The sequence below is a fragment of the Ambystoma mexicanum genome, chromosome 5q (genome assembly GCF_040938575.1).
Source record: "Ambystoma mexicanum isolate Mex_15411 chromosome 5q, UKY_AmexF1_1, whole genome shotgun sequence".
Taxonomy (NCBI): Eukaryota; Metazoa; Chordata; class Amphibia; order Caudata; family Ambystomatidae; genus Ambystoma; species Ambystoma mexicanum.
In genome coordinates this window covers 1,136,691,002-1,136,708,745 of record NC_090933.1, presented here as the reverse complement: position 1 = coordinate 1,136,708,745, position 17,744 = coordinate 1,136,691,002, and the positions used below count along the sequence as shown (strand labels likewise).

Genomic DNA, 17,744 nt, shown 5'->3' with positions numbered 1-17,744 from the left:
TTTTTTAATTATTTTTTTTTAACAAAGCAGATAATATAACGAATAAATCATAAAATCAAAAGAAATTAAAGCCTGGGAGCCAGTTCTGCATCCAAGCACACGCCATCAGGAGCATCTGAATTAGGGGGATAATTCCTGGGAACGATAAGATAGGTAGTGGAGCAAACAATTCTCGCCGGGTAACCAAGGCAGATTCTATAGCTTTGCAATCACCGCCTTTTCAGTTCCCCGATAGAAGCGGCTCACTTATCTGGTGCTGGCTGCCTTTAATGTCATTTATAAATCTCACTATGAATTAATTGCCAAAATCTTGGCCTTTCAGTTATCATTCGCAAATATTTCGCTTTTTATCATAGAACGTTTCAAAATGGCTTACTCAAGACTTGAACAAACACACCTGTTGTCGTGCCCAGTTTCTGCCAATCAAATAGTATTGAAACTAAAGACTCCTAGATTCCAATAATGTCTGTGTACAGGTGATGGAAGTCTACATACAGTCTCTTTGCATTAGTTAATAGCAAGTACTACACAGGCATCCACCATTAGTAAATGATCACCTGCCGGTAGCTGCTCACGTGTCTCTTCCTTCATCTTTCCACTCCTAGCTGTAAGGAATGGCTCCACCTTATCACCTAGGTGAACACGCCCTTCTCTCTCCGCATTGCATCCTGAAGCTAGGTCCTTGTTCAATAAATTAATAATAAGAAGTTACTTTCTGTTGCAAACAGCACTCGCTCCAAGCCCCTTCAACTGAAAGAGCTTCCGTTGCCTTTTGTCATTGTTATCATCTATGCGCAACGCTTTCTTCAACAGTACTTTGTAGATAAAAGCGTTTGCCAGCATAATCATGCAAGCTTTTACTGGTAAAATATTTTAGCTTCATTTGTACTCAGTACTCGTATTGTGTTACGTGTTTTGATGAGTTTCAATTTTCCTTTTTCGCAGTGGTTGGATGGCAAAGAAATTGAACGAACCGAACGGATTCGAGCACAACAGAGTTATCCAGTGGTGCGACAACAAATCCGAGATCAGGAACAAACCTACCTAAGGAAACGAGTTAAGCAAAAGGAAGAGGCGCTGGCAAAACTGCAAGAGAAAGCTTCCTCGAAAACTAAGGGGAACAAGCCTGGGTTTGATGGGCGCTGGTACACGGACATCAACAACACCATGTATGTAATGCACAATGGGGCGCTGGTACATCAACAACACTACAGGTCTCATTAGGAGTTTGGCGGTATTACCTGAGGTAACACCACCAAACTCTACTGCAGGCAGTAACTGGAAGGGCCCGCCTGTTTCAGTGTCATGTGGACCATTCAGTATATTTCCCATTTCCTCCCATTGCACTCCATTGAGGGCATGCGTTAATACTGCATGGGCAAAGCCACATGCTGTAACAGATTAGTGTGAAGAGACTTCCCTTCACACAAAAACACACAATCCTACAGGATTTCAGTACCGAAACCTGCAATAGAGTGGTGCAGTAAACTATGCAGTATTTGGAAATACTGAATGTTTTATACTCACTGCACATATTATATGAGGCTCTATGTATCTAATGCAAAATATATACTTTTTCATTGGTCTGCATTCAAAGTCTCCATGGCTAACCTCCATGGTTACTCTGGGCACCTTCTCCTCACCTACTTCCTTCTCCACCAGTGGTGTCCCCCCGGGCTCCAACCTCTCCCCAGGCACTTTAACGCTTACCTTGCTCTGTTGGAACTCTTCAATTTCTCCTTCTCTCCCAACGTCCAGTGCTATGCAGATGCCACACAACTCTTCTTAAAACTTCCTGCTGACCCTCTTGCTTCTTCCATCATCACGGACTGCCTGTCTTCCAGTCCTGGTGCACTTCCAATAATCTCTGCCTTAATGCCAGCAAGACTGAGATCCTTCTTAGTGGGACCCCTGCTCCCTCTTTCTTCCCCTCACTCTGGCCGTCATCTATGGGCTCTCCCCTTCTCCTTCATCTGAAACCAGAAATCTTGGAGTCATCTTCGACTCCTCTCTCTCCTTCCTCCCTCACATTCAGGAGATTGCCAAAAAGTCCAACTTTCAACTTTTCCTTCTCAAAGGAATTCTCCCTTATCTCACTTTCCCCCAGAAGCTCAATATTACCACAGCTCTGGCTCTCTCTAGGCTAGACTACTGCAATAGCCTTCTCTTGAATCTACCTTACTCCTTGCTACAACCCCACCATCTAATCCAGAATAGGGCAGCAAGACTTATCCTCGGCCTCAAGCCCAGAGACCGCATCTCTCCTGCCCTAAAAACATTTCACTGGCTCCCGGTTGCAGCAAGGATCAAGTTCAAATCCCTCTGCATCATCCATAAAGCTGTCTGGGGACCACGCTATTTGCAACTTGCTCTTACTGAATACTCTCCCTCTAGACCTCTATGTTCCTCTGGTACCAAATTTCTGTGTGTCAAGCGTTTCGCTAAACAGAGGGCCGACGGCCAACCTCTTTCCTCAGCTGTCTCCCTCCAATGGAACAGCCTCCACTCCCTCTTCGTCTTGAGCCGGTTCCCCTTAAATTCTGGAAAGCTACTCAAGACTTTCCTCTTCACCTCCTCCTTCCCTTCTTCCCTCCTGTGCTGATTCCACAGGTGCTGGGATAGGTGATCAGGGCCCTTATGTGTCCTCCTGGGCCCTGCCTCCCACACCCAATCAACTTCAGCCTCCTAGCACTTGCCTTGGCACTTACTGGCCCTTGCCACTGTAGGTCTGCACATAACGACTTATTTATGACAACTGAAAGTTCCCTAGCACTTCCAACACTGGGCACTTACACCTGCTGCTCATTCACGAGCACGAACACTCCAGCACTTTCCCGCTTCTCCCTCCTCTCTCTTCCCCTTCTCTCTCTGCACTTGCACGCTCTGAATGCTCACAAGGCCTAATAGGTTCGTCTTTATCCTCCACTTTATTAATTGTTGTCTATCCCATGTTCCCTCCCATTGCCCTGTGTGCGCTTTGAAACACAATTTCCTTGTTGTTTAAGCGCCTAACAATAAATAAATAAAATAACCTCCTTCCCCTCTTTTGCTCATCATTACTGTGAAGCACTTTCGTTCACTTCTGTCCACTTCTCAGTTTTCCAAATGCCAACACCTAATGGTCCTGCTCACCCTCACATGTTTATTCTTTTGCATAAAACTCCAGTGATCTTTCTGCTTTTACCAATTATGTTCTCTTCTCCGCTGTTTCTTCCTTTCTTTGAGTTATAGCAGATTATGGTAGAATGCACTGTATCCCATAATTTCTTGAAGCCGTGTAATATGCAAAAGACAATTTTACCCAGAGAATATTTCTGGGTAAAAATATGGCTGGAGCCACCATTTCCTACAGATAGTCTAGGAATGTCTTTCCCCTAGCCATGTTATTATAGAAACTGACCCCCTCTTTTTATCTAGATTATATGTTGCTGCAACAGAGCATTTATTAAGTCTTCAAAAGAGCTTTATAATGATTTTTAATTTACTAGGATACAAATGGCTTGCCATCACTTTTCAATTGAATGAGAACTTGGTGGTATGAACTACCATACCTATATTAAATGAATACAATTCGGACTCTTTTTCTGACGCCATAGAAACTGGAAGTTTCTAATTTTAAAATTTGAAACAAATAACGGCTCTTGTTGATATCAGAAAAACATGAGCATTGCGCAACTAGTAATCTTTAGCCCTAGCAAATGTGCACCATATGTTGGCTGAACTAGCCAAAGAAATGAAGAGTTGTCTTAAGCATTACAGAGTGTCTTTTTGGTCATTAAGTCAATTTATCACATTATCTAGGAACAACTTGGGTAATGGACATTTTTAAAAAGAAAATCCTAATACCGCGGCCACTCAAAACATGAAATTGGGAAACTGGAAACAGAAAACAATCCCACTGGATCCTAAAGTAAAATTAGAGTCCTCCAAAACATTGCCTTTAAGTGCAATGCACTATGGGCATGGAAGCCTGGGACTATCTTCTGTAAAGATTTCTTCTTTATCATACAGTTGTCCTAGCCAAGAAAACAAATTGAAAAATGTTAGTGACTTTTGCTCATTGAGTAGGACAATTTGTTTGTCTTCAGTGTTTGCCGTCAATATTGGACTGTTGTTTTGGGTCATCACCTTACAAGAACAAACAGTTTTTCACCATTGTTATGTGGATCAAAGGGAAGGATATCAATGTTGTGCTATTTTGTCAAACAAAGTAGAATAATCAACATATTGAGAGAGTTGAAAGTAGTTGCTAAAACAAGATCAGGCTTCTGGAGTAATAGCATTGCGTAATCCAATCCAGGTATACCAATAACCCCAATCAATTATATGAACTTTTTTTGTACATTAGCCTTTGTCTAGGAAACCAATTCAGGGTGGACCAATTGGAAGTCAATTCTAGGTTTAGAATATATGATGGCATTCTTGGTGACAACAACGGATTTGAAAAATGTCAGTGGTCCAAATGTTTTTGAGGTGATCTTCGAAATCCACACAGGTCTGATCGTTTAATGGATAATTTGTTTGTTTGTTCTACTCTACTTTTGTTAATGCTCCCTGTCATGTAGGTTACATAAGTCTTTATTCTGAGACATATTTCATCAACCTCACAGTGAGGTTTGTTTTGATGCTCTTGGCAAAATGTAATAAATTACATTTGCAAACTAAACTGTACGTTTTTCGCCAGAAGGTATAGATCACCAGAACCTTTTTTCTAAATGGTCTTTGAGAATTGTCAAGGTAATTTTGATGTGCTTTTTCTCCTGTTCTTCCTATTCCAAACTGCTATATGCAAAACACGTTTTGCATGTAGTAGAATGACAGTTTAATTGCATGTGCCAATTGTATGCTTCCCTGTATTCCCAGGGTGATCAATGACAATACTTAGTGTTATTCTCTTTGAAATGCCCAAATGAAGGAGGAACACACTTACCAGTTAGACATTCTTTTATTTTGATGCTGCATTAACCTTTGCATTCCAAATAACTGAAATGTAAACACATTAAATGTATGAAAAGTTCAAACAATTATATTGTTAATCTGTGTATAAAGCAGATTAAAACCTACTATTATGGGGTCAATTCTAGAGTTTTCTGTTACAAAAGTGGCTGTGTTCTGTGATATATTTTTTAAATATACTGTATGTTCCATCCTTCCTAGACCGAACTCAACTGACGACAAAGAAAATAGCCAACTGGTAAATGCAGAAGAAGGGGAAGAAGAGGTAAAACAAGAAATAGATGAAAATGAAGAAGATGAAAAATTCTGGCAGGAGCCCTCCCTCTATACACCAGAATCGAGATTGGAAACTCACAGATACATGGAGGAAAAGCGAAAAGCTAAAGACACCACAAGGTACACAATGCTCCAAGGTGACACTTTATACTGCTCCCTAATACTACTTCCAAGACCCGTATCTCCTGAGCTGTACACTGCCTCCTGTTTGCCTGAACCTCTCGCCCCTACAGATCTACTATCTCCCTAAATCATTACATTGGCTCTTATTAGACCCTGTTCAACTTGAGACAGATATTTTGGGGATTTTGTTATCCCACTATTATTTAATAGTGTTAGTATATCAACAAATATTTGTTCACACCCTGTCAGTGTTCAACTCTGATACCTAGGTCATATGTTAAAGTTACATTCTTAATAGGCTTTTGGAATTACGAGGAACTAGGTCAAATGTTCGACTGAAGTTTTATAAATGTGTTTGGGCAGTGTACTATGTTACTGAGGATACATTAACATGGGTTCTGTGGCTACGTTTTCAATAATTGCTTTTCTCTATTATTCTACCAGAGGTCTTGATGTTAATACAATCTGTATACAAAGTTCAGATATTTTGAATTGCCTGATTGGTCCTGAATTTCTTTGTGTCTTTATTATTATTTTCTTTTTTGTGAGGGGGTCATGTCATGAGGGGCTTAGCCCTTCAGTACTTCAGAGTGCAAGTTCTTTGCTGCTTACCCTATAACAATGCCAAGGAGATTGTTTGGAAGTATAACTTTGAAAGAACAAGGGAAATACGTCCTGTTAAATGACAGCATGTGTTTGCCTCATTCACAGGACAGGCAGTCCTTCGAATACCATCCTAATACAGCAAACAAAAGCAATTATTGTGCTGAAAAGCGGTTGTTTGCTCTATTAAGATGGCATTCGTTGGACTGCCATTCCTGTGAACTTGTGTTTGAATTCTATGCTCAAAAGCAGTAACAAGTGCAAGCTCCCCGTAGGCGCTTGTGCTTGATTACTGCAGCAAGAGCATTGCATTAAAGAAGCAGACTGCACTGTTTCTGCAGATAAAATGGATGCCTCCAAGTTGTTTAAAATCAGGACTTTAGAGCAGATTTCCTGCTTATTTTACGTAGGAACATTTTGTTAAAAAAATGTGAATATATATTTTTGATTATGAACAATGTTTTAAAATATGAACATTTTTGAGAGAACTTCTCCTTTAATATTTTTTTTTCCTTTTTTTAATTAAAATGCATATGGGTAAATCGTTAAACCTTACATGTGTACATCCATGAATTCATAAGATAGTAAACAAGAATTTAAACATTCATTATTTTTAGCTGTATTGCTGTCCAAAATTGGATCACTGCAATTATAATTGCTCTATTAGCACCAGATAGGATCAATGACCAACGTTCCTCCTGGTCTAATGGTTTTTTATCGTTTAAGTACAATTGGGCAATAGCGACATGTTTTTCTGACAGGGCTGGACATTGCATTAGGAGATGATGGAGGCTTTCCACCTCGGCCACTTTGCAGAATCTACAAGCCTGATCCAGGGTGTCTCCTTGAGCTCTAATCGCTAAAATGTCTTGTGTTAGCAAGATATTGAATCTCAGTCGCATAAATGTATCTCGGACCATCCAGTCTGGAAAAAGATTAAGGTACTGAGGCATTTCATTCAGAGCTCTCACTTCGGTGTTGAATTTGTGCGTAGGTTTGTATTGATTTTTGCTAGTTTGTGTCCTTATCCAGTCACATCTTGCAAGGTATAGCTTTGCCTTTTGGGATCTATTGAGGACCATGTCCATTGATATGTTACTTTCGATTCGATGGTGATTGACAACTTCTTTCCATTTGTTCAATACCATTGCATTGATGTGTTCTGGGTTAGTACAGAGAATATTCAAAGCGGGGATCTGATCGTCGTTCATTAGTTTTCTGAACAGGTCGAGTTGCTTCCACTTTAATATTGAGTGCAGGGATTGCAACCCAAGTTCGTATCTGATGCAGGAGATTGGCATAGAGTTTGGGAGTGTTAAGGCTTTTTTCCAAAACATGCTTTCCAGTTAATCCCATACTTTCTCATGCATGTTGATCATAGTCTCTCCTCCATAAGTCAAGATGGGAGTTACTTTTTGCTTGTAGAAAAGAACAAGTGGTTTCAGCAAGAATTTCCCAAATTTTTTATGTAGGATCAATCCTTGTCTCACCAGCATGAGGGTTTTGGATTTAAGAATTTCAATCCATGGTTGCTCTGTTTCTGTGTTGTTAATCCAGACTCCCAAGTAATTGATTGTTGAGATAGAGTCATAGTTTTCGTTTTGGTCACATTTATTTCGAGTTCGTTTAGCTCCATATAGCCCTAGATGTTGTTCACGGCTATTTGTAAACCTCTAGTTGTTTTTGCAAAAATTACAATATCATCGACGTATAAGATGCAGGAAACCGGCGTTGAATTTAGTTTTGGTGGGTTCATCAAGGGGGTAGGCACTGCCTTTTCAAAATCTGTTGTAAATAAATTATACAGTGCACTGGCCAAAGGACAACCTTGTTTCAATCCGTGGCATGTTTTAATGGGTTGTGTCAATGAGCCATATTTATTCATCTGTACCTATACACTGGTGTTTGAGTACAGAAGTTTAACCAGTTCGATTATATCTTTATGACAACCCCATTTCGTAAGTTTTTCCCATAATAGGTTCCTGTTTATTTTGTCAAAGGCAAGATGTAAGTCGGTGAATGCTGCATAGGTTTGAGTCCCGACTTTAATTGTTTCGTGTTTCAGAAGGTTTAGGATAAATAGATTGATGTTTGTTCCAACCTGTTTAACGAAACCTGTTTGCCGTGTAGCTTGACACTTTGCTGCTACTGCCCAGGTGTTCAGTTTTAGAAGTAGCATGTTGGCAAAAATGTTACCTTAATACATTATGGTTTGTTCTATCCTGGGTACTAAAGGTTTTGCGCTTTCTCATCAGATAAACATGTAGCCGTGCATGGGTATGTTTAGTTAATTATAGTATATTTGGGCTTTGAAGCAGACCTTGCCAGTCAGCAAAAGCAAGAAGCGTTGTCACTAAAGGCACCCTCGTTTACTTGTCTTGCTAACACAGAAAATTCAAAAGTGCATTCGAACCAAAAGAAACTGCACATTTGTGGTAGATACGTGTGGGCACTTAATGATTGGTTCGGGCACTGAAGCAATAAACGGCACACCATGGAAAAAGTGGATCAGACACAGTCCTCCATATATTTAAGAAGTCTCCATATATTTAAAAAGTCATTTTACTCAACATCTAATGGGAAGAACAACCGATGTTTAGCTGCATCCTCAGCTTAGTCATGGTTTAATTTCTACATACAACATAGACACAGGACTACATTTTAAACCGTACATCATAGGAATAGTACTAAACTAAAATACTGCTAAAATCTAACAAAGCTATTTTTGAATATTGTTTTATTCTTTATACTAATAAATATCCTTTCAAAGTGCAAACTAGTGTGCAAAACACGCAAAATCTATACATACATTACTTTTGAACTTTAAATAAATTCATATATTTGTGCAAATGTGAGTATTGCAGACAATATTAATAACCTTCAAATGGAAGCCTTTGTGGCAAATGTATGCAATCCTAATGAAACCATACTAAAATGACTAGCTAAACGTCAATTTTATTCAATTTTGCAAACCATCCATATATGTATTTCTTTACTTGTCGTGCATCAACCAAGATGGATTTCAGGCCAAAAAAACTTTGTTAAAGGGACGTTATGGTTAAGTTGCACTACTAAAAACCTATGAAATGCAGTGAAAAAAACTTTGTTAAAGGGACGTTATGGTTCCAAGTAAAACCGAAAACCCCCTGAAATTCGCCACGTATGGTAAGCTAAGCAACCACAACTTGTGCCACCTCCGTGCACTGCTAAAACTAACACCCAGGACATCAAAGATGACATCACAAATGTCATTGATGACATCACATGTAATCATTAGGAACCAAAGGGCTTTGGAGGGCTGCAAAACTTGCCATGTCATGAGCAAGGGTATGTGTTTGTGCATCATCAGAGACAGATGATCCATGAGCCCTGCATTAAACAACTGTGAGAGCAGAAGGCAACAGGCAACAGTAAAGCATCAAGCAGTGCAGCTTCATAGGGCCATTGTTCATCAGGATATCCCCTGAGTTTAGGAAGCCTTGCAGTTTCCCCAGTAAGCCAACTTCATGGGTGACTCCATGAGCATAGCGAGAGTCTATAAAAGATGGCAATTTACCCTTTGCTAATATACACGCTCATGTAAGAGCAATAAGCTCAGCAACCTGAGCAGAATGGAAATTAGACAAGCAATTGACTTCTAACACTTTACTGCTTAATATTCTGTTTGCACACCGTCCAAGCTGTCCTTTGGGTCCCTAAAACGTGAACCATCAGCATAAGGACTAACTCAGAGTTTTGCAGTGGTACATCTTTTGCTTCAAGACTGGGAGAGAACTGTTGCTCTCTAACCATTAGGACACTCCCGTCTGACAGCCTATATAGTGTTAAATGGATATTAATACATAGTATATATATACATCAGTGGTGGGTGAAAATATACACAAATGAGTTTCTTTGTCCAGTATATTTGGAAATGAAAAGCACAACACGTTTCGGGATTAGAGATTCCCTTCATCAGGTGCAGTATAGCAAGTCTGCAGAATAAGAGATATTTCCAAATTCTTATTAGTTTAACGAATTGAGGAATATAGTTCCATAAAATAAAACAGAACATCTTATATAAAGTATTATTATAATTGTGTGGAGAAAGCCATAAGAGGCCGGGGACCTAAAAATCATCCGAAAGGCTCAGATTGATCGATCAGTGGTGTACCCAGTACCCAGAATGGCAGGGACGGGGGAGTTGTGGTATAAGTAATCTGCCATCTTTCATGTCCATATGTAATGACTTGTCGAGAGACTCATCTGACTTGAAGCTAGTTACTGACTTTTCCGCTCTATAGTATTGATGTCAGTGGAGCGTGGATTTTATTTGTCTTCTTTTCTGTATCATTATTTCGTATTATGTATTTGTTTTTGTTTTTTGTTGCGCTCGGAGGTTTATGGGCATGGGCACACTATACAAATTAAAATAAATAAATAATTAAGTACAGAGAAGTCTATCAGTGAAGTCTTTTGGTTTTTCTGTGCTGATTCATATTAAGGCATTTTGTCAAAATAGGATGCATATATCTGGGGAGGTAGCAGCATGTAGTAATTGTTTCAAATCAGTGAACAGTCTGTTATTACCTGAAGTTCTTCATGGGACCTCGTAGAATTGTCCCATATTCTAGGGAAACGCTAAACAGATCTGTGAAGCTCCATGGGACATGAATACTTACTAGTGCATTCCCAGCACTGGACAGTTGCAGTAGCCGGAATGTGAGGGATCTAGTTTGAGGTATTGGTTTAGTGAAGCGCTGAAAGTTGAAGTTGACCCTGCAGGGAGGAAGTGCCAAAAATATTTGAGATTGCACTTCTAACAAATAGGGAAGCAAGAGTCAAGTGTGACTGTGTAGCAGGGCTTGTATGGGGGTGTATTGGCTAATCACTGGGGATCACTAATAGTAGAATCTGGACTTGTAACTCAATCTGTTCATCAGGATGATGAGAAGATGCAGATGCCTTTGATAATGGTTGAAATTAAGTAATAGTTTCAATAAGGCGGGATTATGAGAGTCAAGGATATCTCCAGGAGACTCTTTAGATGGGGGTATCACTTGCAAGATGGATGAAGCCGGTTATAGACTTTTCCGTTCGTTGAAATTGACAATTTGTTCTAAAGTCTTTAAATTGCTTCAGGTGACCTTGCACTTTGCCCTGGGCACTTTTCAGTGCTTTTGTCTATGACTTGGTATGCCATTTGATGGTTTCGGTGTATTAGTCAAAGAAATCGTCCCATTGCTTATAAACCTCTTGCTCCATGGGACTCCAGCGTGCCTCATAAATGAATGACTGGGTCCAAATGATATGTGCTTACCTCTGGGAATTCCTTAGTGACATCGTCCCTTGTATAATTATGCCACTGATCCATAAAACCTGCAAGTTTTGGGTGAATAGTTTAATTACATATAATAACCTGGACTCCCTTTGGGGCCTGCTTAGACTGGCCACTTCTCAATCTTCTCAGGGTAAGACAAGGAAAGACTTATATAAGGTTCTATGGTGCTCTTTCACAATACTCCGCACAACTGCACTGAGACTAAGTTCTGATCTGGCAATAGCTGATAACTTCCGCTCTGTCCAACATGCATTGCTCTATTGCACCGATGCAAGGTTAATACCCAACAGTGGATTTGAGACAAAGATGAGGGAAGGAGACATGGTTATACATACACACATTGAAGCAGAACTTCGAAAAGCCTAATCAGAGACCGTTATTAGGACTGAAGAAAAGATGTAATTAAGTATAGAAAGAGAAAAGGCCCTTCATAGGAGAAATGAAATGATTAATAAAATGCGTGCTAAATCACAAAACTTTCCTTACAGAGTACACAGGATCTAAGATTACTTGTATTGAAAAGAAAATCAAAAGACTTCTCTAAAGTCAGCACAGCCCTGTTATTCATTGGAAGCAAATGTATTTGGTTTCTGAGAGAAGACCAACAAACACGATTTATAAATACACTCATACAGGTCACTTTCTGCCATCCACAATGTGTATTCTTCTCTCGATCCTGCACACTCTTCAGTTATAATGCCAGTCAGGACTTGCAGATTATATGTCCTTGAAAGCCACAGTGAAATCTGCAAATCATAGCATAAGGCCAAGTGAATTTTATTTGTTCTATTGTTTAAAGCGTGAACCTCACTCAAGTGCAGCACAGCGCTGTACTACAGGGTGTGGGTAGCCTGTGTTTGGGCGGCATCTTTTAACAGTAGCGCAGTATTGTAAGTTGCAGTCTCTGAGAAGCTAGACACCATCTTCCTGTAGAGAATAAGGTTAGCGTCATATTTCTGGATGCACGGTATGAAAGTTGCCTATCGAGGTGGATGCAGTGTTCCCTGGATACACAGTGTAAGGTGCAGAACATGCTGGTTGCCACCTTACTGAAGAGAGTTAACTGGGCATAACATTCTTGAAGTCACTCTGTGACTGCTTCATAGTGAGTTGGGCCCTATATCCCTGGAGGTACAGTGCAAGGTGCGGAGTAATCTGGACAAAACCAAAAAGTAATGGCTGGAAGGATTGGAATTAATTTTACACATCAGAGGTGTGGGCAACCCTCTAGAGCATCATCGTTTTTCAGCCTGCCAAGCCACAACAGAAGGGGAAAAATGATATGCAAGGTTGAATCCCTTCAGCGCAAGACCACAAGCATCCCCAGACATGTTTCAGCCTCAGAGTAATCTGGGCATCACCTTCCTGAAAAGAGTTAGCTGGACGCTAATTCCTGGAAGGCATTCTCCGAAAGCTGCATAGCAAACTGGGTGATATTTCAGTACAGACTGTGACGAATGGCAGGATTTCGTCACTTCTAACTGGGGGGAGCCTTTCCCAGTGAGGCTAGGGTGGTGAGCCTGCTATGCAGCACCCTCCCTAGGGGTATAGGCAAGCGGGACCTCACCGGGAGAGACGCCCCCTCTGGGGACAAGGGCTCTCGTTCTTATGAGGAACTCCCTAAGCAACATATCAGATGTGAATAACAAACCAGAATTTGTTATCGTCTTCCAAACACACTAATTATACCACTGAAGGACCACTTACATGGTACTGGGACACAGAAAACCACCAGAAGAATACAGACGTATGAATCAAGCAGAGAAGAAGGACTTTAACTTTACTCCAGTGAATTTGCCCAGCAGCGTCATAAAATGTAGAGGCTGAGATCTTAAGAAAGCGAGAACCAGCGAGTTTCGAATCAGCTGGCAGAGGTATGCTGAAGAAAACTTGGGTGTGCAGTGACTGATGCTAGAGAGAAGCCTAAGAGCGTTGGATAGGGGAAGAGACGCAAAAGACCGAGGTGGACGCAAGGTGTCCTGAGCCTGAGTGAGATATAAATTGTGGCGTGACCGCAAGTAAGTCGCGGGAGGTCCATGAACAACGCAGATACCTCTTCCATTGAGGTATTGTTGAGTGTACCAACCGAAGAAAGAATGGAGAACCCATATGTGACAGTACAGAAGAAACAAGGAGACAACCTGACAAGCGAAGGAGAAGTTCCAAGCCTAGGAACACCAATGACGTTATCCCTGAACAATCCAGGTAATGGGAAAAGTGGGAGACCTGGGAGGGGGACCAAAGATCATTACTGGAACGCTCATACTCGCACCAGTCAAGATATAGTTTTAAGAGTGAATGAAGGACAAGAGAATCAATACTGAAGCCCTCAAACTCGTCCCAGTCAAGATAAATTGTGGACTTTGAAGAAAGGGAAAGTCTTACATCTGAATGAAGAGAAAGGAATAAATTTATCGTGTGAAAGGAAAGGGGCAAATACAACTAGAATAAAACAAGAAGAGAATAAGAAGGAAAGAAAAAGTAATTGAGTGAAAGAGACGTTTACACCTTGAAGAACCTAGTATCAGAAATGTGTGATTTGGTAAAAGTAGTTTCTAAGAACTACTAAAGGATACCTAACTGAACTTAACTTGGTGAAAAATCCCCTCACAGGAGAAGGGAGTCATTCTCCTGGCCTTTTGTTGTTCTAATAGGGGTAGGGTTAGGATAGATTAGTTTGGACAGTGGACTGATCATGATTTGGACTCTCACTGATGACTGACGAGCACCTTAGTTAGTTTTGTTAGGTAGAAAACACCCTTAGCATAGGAAAAGCTAGGGGTTTTCACCTTTCATTTATTAAATATCAGCAGCGAGATGGAAAATCAGAGTCTGTGTTCTTCTGACCCACCACAAATCTCTTTGCGGGTATCAGGACAAGCTGGACATAACCTTCATGAGTAAGCTAGGTTTCATGTTCCTGAAAGCACTGTGTGAAAGCTGCACTGAACAAGCAAGGTATTGTGTCCCTGAAGGCAGAGTGAGCTGAACACCATATACCTGGATACAGAGCTGAGGGTGAGTTCTTTAAGCTGGTAAGATAGTTCAGTGGGTTGAATGATCTGTGTATGCAGTCGCTGTTTCAAATCCCGGCATGGCCAACTCATCCTTTCAACCTTCTGAGGTTGATAAATGAGTACCAACTTCATTTGGGTGATAACTGTATGTATTATGTTTTATGTACAGTACTTTGGCGAAAGCATCATATACATATCAAATAATTAAATAATCCCTGGATGTAGAGTGAGATCAGTTCTATATCCAGAGACTGATCATGCCAGAAGTCTTCTGGATACTATATCCCCGAGAATGAGAAGTAAATCAATGTGCTGAGGCCTACCTCCTTGAGACTGATGGGTAGCTAGTGAGGTACTGGATCTCTAGGAAAGGCTGTCTCATGGTCGATATTGCTTGACATCTGTAAGTCCAGGCAAAATGATTTTGTGTTAATTGGCATCTGGCAAGGGTGCAAAGCCATGGCTTTATACATAAAATGATGCAGGTAATTTCATCTCCAAAAGGGTAATGAGCAAAAAAGTTTCCCCTTTTCATCAACTCCATGCCAAAGGCCTATTGTGCTTGTGCCTGTCATGATGCCTACCCCCGGGGACCCAGACCAAGACCAGCAACCCCGTAAGCAGGCATCAAGTCATTCTAAGCAAGCCCAACAACCCCTGCTAGGGGCTATTTGGGTGCAGTCCTGGCGCCTATGGCAAAAACAAAGAGGTGATGGCTGGAAGGTTTAGAATTAATCTTAACCACTGGCAATGCTCTGGGCAACCCTCCAGACCACCGTTCTTCGCCTGCCAAGCCATTACAGAAGGGAAAGACCATATGCAAATCAGGCTTGGCCCCACCCCAAAAGGGGCAGTCCAGCCCGAACTGCTAGGCCACATCCCCTCTGCACGAGACCACAAGCATCCCCAAACATGTTTCGCCCTTGTTGGGGCTCATCAGTGAGGAGTAGCTTGGGTCTCTAGGCCCAGCTGACACGGGACCCACGTCTGGGCATACCCGTCCCACTCGGGGTGACATAGCAAAAACAAAGAGGTGATGGCTGCAAGGTTTAGAATTAATCTTAACCACTGGCAATACTCTAGGCAGCCCTCCAGACCACCGTTCTTCGCCTGCCAAGCCATTACAGAAGGGAAAGACCATATGCAAATCAGGCTTGGCCCCACCCTAAAAGGGGCAGTCCAGCCCGAACTGCTAGGCCACATCCCTTCTGCACGAGACCACAAGCATCCCCAAACATGTTTCACCCTTGTTGGGGCTCATCAGTGAGGAGTAGCTTGGGTCTGAGAAGTAAATCAATGTGCTGAGGCCTACCTCCTTGAGACTGATGGGTAGCTAATGAGGTACTGGATCTCTAGGAAAGGCTGTCTCATGGTCGATATTGCTTGACATCTGTAAGTCCAGGCAAAATGATTTTGTGTTAATTGGCATCTGGCAAGGGTGCAAAGCCATGGCTTTATACATAAAATGATGCAGGTGATTTCATCTCCAAAAGGGTAATGAGCAAACCAGTTTCCCCTTTTCATCAACTCCATGCCAAAGGCCTATTGTGCTTGTGCCTGTCATGATGCCTACCCCCGGGGACCCAGACCAAGACCAGCAACCCCGTAAGCAGGCATCAAGTAATTCTAAGCAAGCCCAACAACCCCTGCTAGGGGCTATTTGGGTGCAGTCCTGGCGCCTATAGCGCCAGGCTCATATGGAGAGTCAGTCCTGGCGCCATAGGCTAAAACTTACCTGATGCAGACCATGCTGCAAACTCACCTGATGCAGACCATGCTGCAAGAGCTCCAAGCCAAAAGAGGCTTGGAAAGGACTACTTTACCTGGGGACTATTTTTTTACTCGTGTGGGGCTGGGGAGGAATATTTACCTGGGACTAATTTGGAGGCTATTTAAACCACGCCCGAAGAGCAGCACACGCTTCGCGTTATTCTGCATCCAGCAGCATAACGCTCACCATGCCTGCAAGTCTGCATCCAGTTTCTGCCACGCCCGCCTCGAATCTGGAGCTCCTAGAAAAAGGGAGAGAGAAGGGGAAAAGGTTAGAACAAGAGCAATACCTTTTGATCCTTACCTGAATTACCGATCCATCGCGCCTTCGAGCTGGAAGAAAGAAGTTATTTTATGCACGTCGCCTCGCCCGCTGCAGCGCCGCGTTGAACTCACCGGCCTTCGCAGCATCTTCACATTCCACTGCATCCTTCTGCATGTTCCCGCCGCACTCCGGCACCTAAGGGGAAGACAAGAACAGCAAGGTGAGCCAAGGGAATACACAGAGGCAATATTAGTTACCCCCCATAGACTTACCTGATTTTACCAACGGGGGTACTATTCCTCTTCACGGGTCGGCGCAGCTTCCACTGCATCCTCGCCGAACTCCGGCCCCTAAGGGGAAACAAAAGGACAGCAAGGTGAAACAAAGGGAAAAACAAGGGGAAACCTCCTCACCACAATAGACTTACCTGATTTTACCGCCAGAGGCATTATTGCCAGAGACTTCATACTTTCTCTCAGCGCCTGAATAAGGGAGAAAGCAACAGGTTACATAAGGACATAATTTTATCGAACTGTGTTGGATAATACAAATCCTTACCTGAATATTACCGGTTGCCACGAGGAACTCTTCGCTAGGGTCAAGCTGCAACCTGCAAGGAATCGGACAGAGTGAAAGTCAGACATTTGAACTCTAACGAACTACATACTTACGGCGTCTTGCCGGGACTCTAAGAGTCAATATTGTTCAGGAGCTCACCAATTCCTTCGAGCCAGTGAAGCAACTGGTCATCTACGCGCCCCTGTGCTCAATGCAGGATGGAGAGCTCATCTTTCCAAACCATCAGGTCAGACTCTAAGAGGGGACATCAAAGGTGATCAGTGGGGAGATCAGCGGGAGGGGGGGGGGTTAACGCTCAACTCCACGGGTGGTTAATTCCCTTTCTCCATTTGCAGAAGAATATTCCTACGGGCCAAGCAAACGAAGCTAGGTGGGCCATTCCAGTCCGTCATCTCGGCACTATGCGTCACATTGGTGGAGACCGCAGCTGTCCAGTTCAGATCGACGCCCCTGTGGGAGCCAGGTGAGCGTAATAGTGCCCTGCTTCATCAGCAGCGTGATCCACAACGCCTCCTCCACTCGTGGCGTAGGGCAGGTTCCAAGGTCACAAGATGCCCACTTTCCAAAGCCCTCATCCTAAGGTGGAGGAGCTGTCCAAAGCAGAAGAAAAATCTGTCCCTTACCCACCCCAGGGCACATTAGTAGTGACCTTTGCTGTGGACCAGGGCCTACCACTCTGCTCAGGAATCTCCTAGAGCTGTGAAAACAGACCCTGAACAGAACCATCCTGTCCTCGGGTCACTCTAAGTGTGCCTCACAGCAGCCAGAGGGCCAGACCAGCTGAAGCTCCCTGTTCTACTACACTAAACCAGCAGTTCCATGTTCACTGCATTAT

At 42.4% G+C, this 17,744-nt stretch overlaps 1 protein-coding gene across 1 annotated transcript in view; it reads left to right on the top strand.

Annotated features, from left to right (window-relative positions):
• DNAAF11 (dynein axonemal assembly factor 11) overlaps positions 1-17,744 on the top strand; it is a 408,750-nt gene that overhangs the window by 143,132 nt on the left and 247,874 nt on the right. Inside the window, exons 5-6 of the mRNA XM_069621647.1 lie at positions 946-1,169; positions 5,158-5,352. Of these exons, the coding sequence (XP_069477748.1) occupies positions 946-1,169; positions 5,158-5,352 (419 nt within the window). The remainder of the gene's footprint in view (positions 1-945; positions 1,170-5,157; positions 5,353-17,744) is intronic.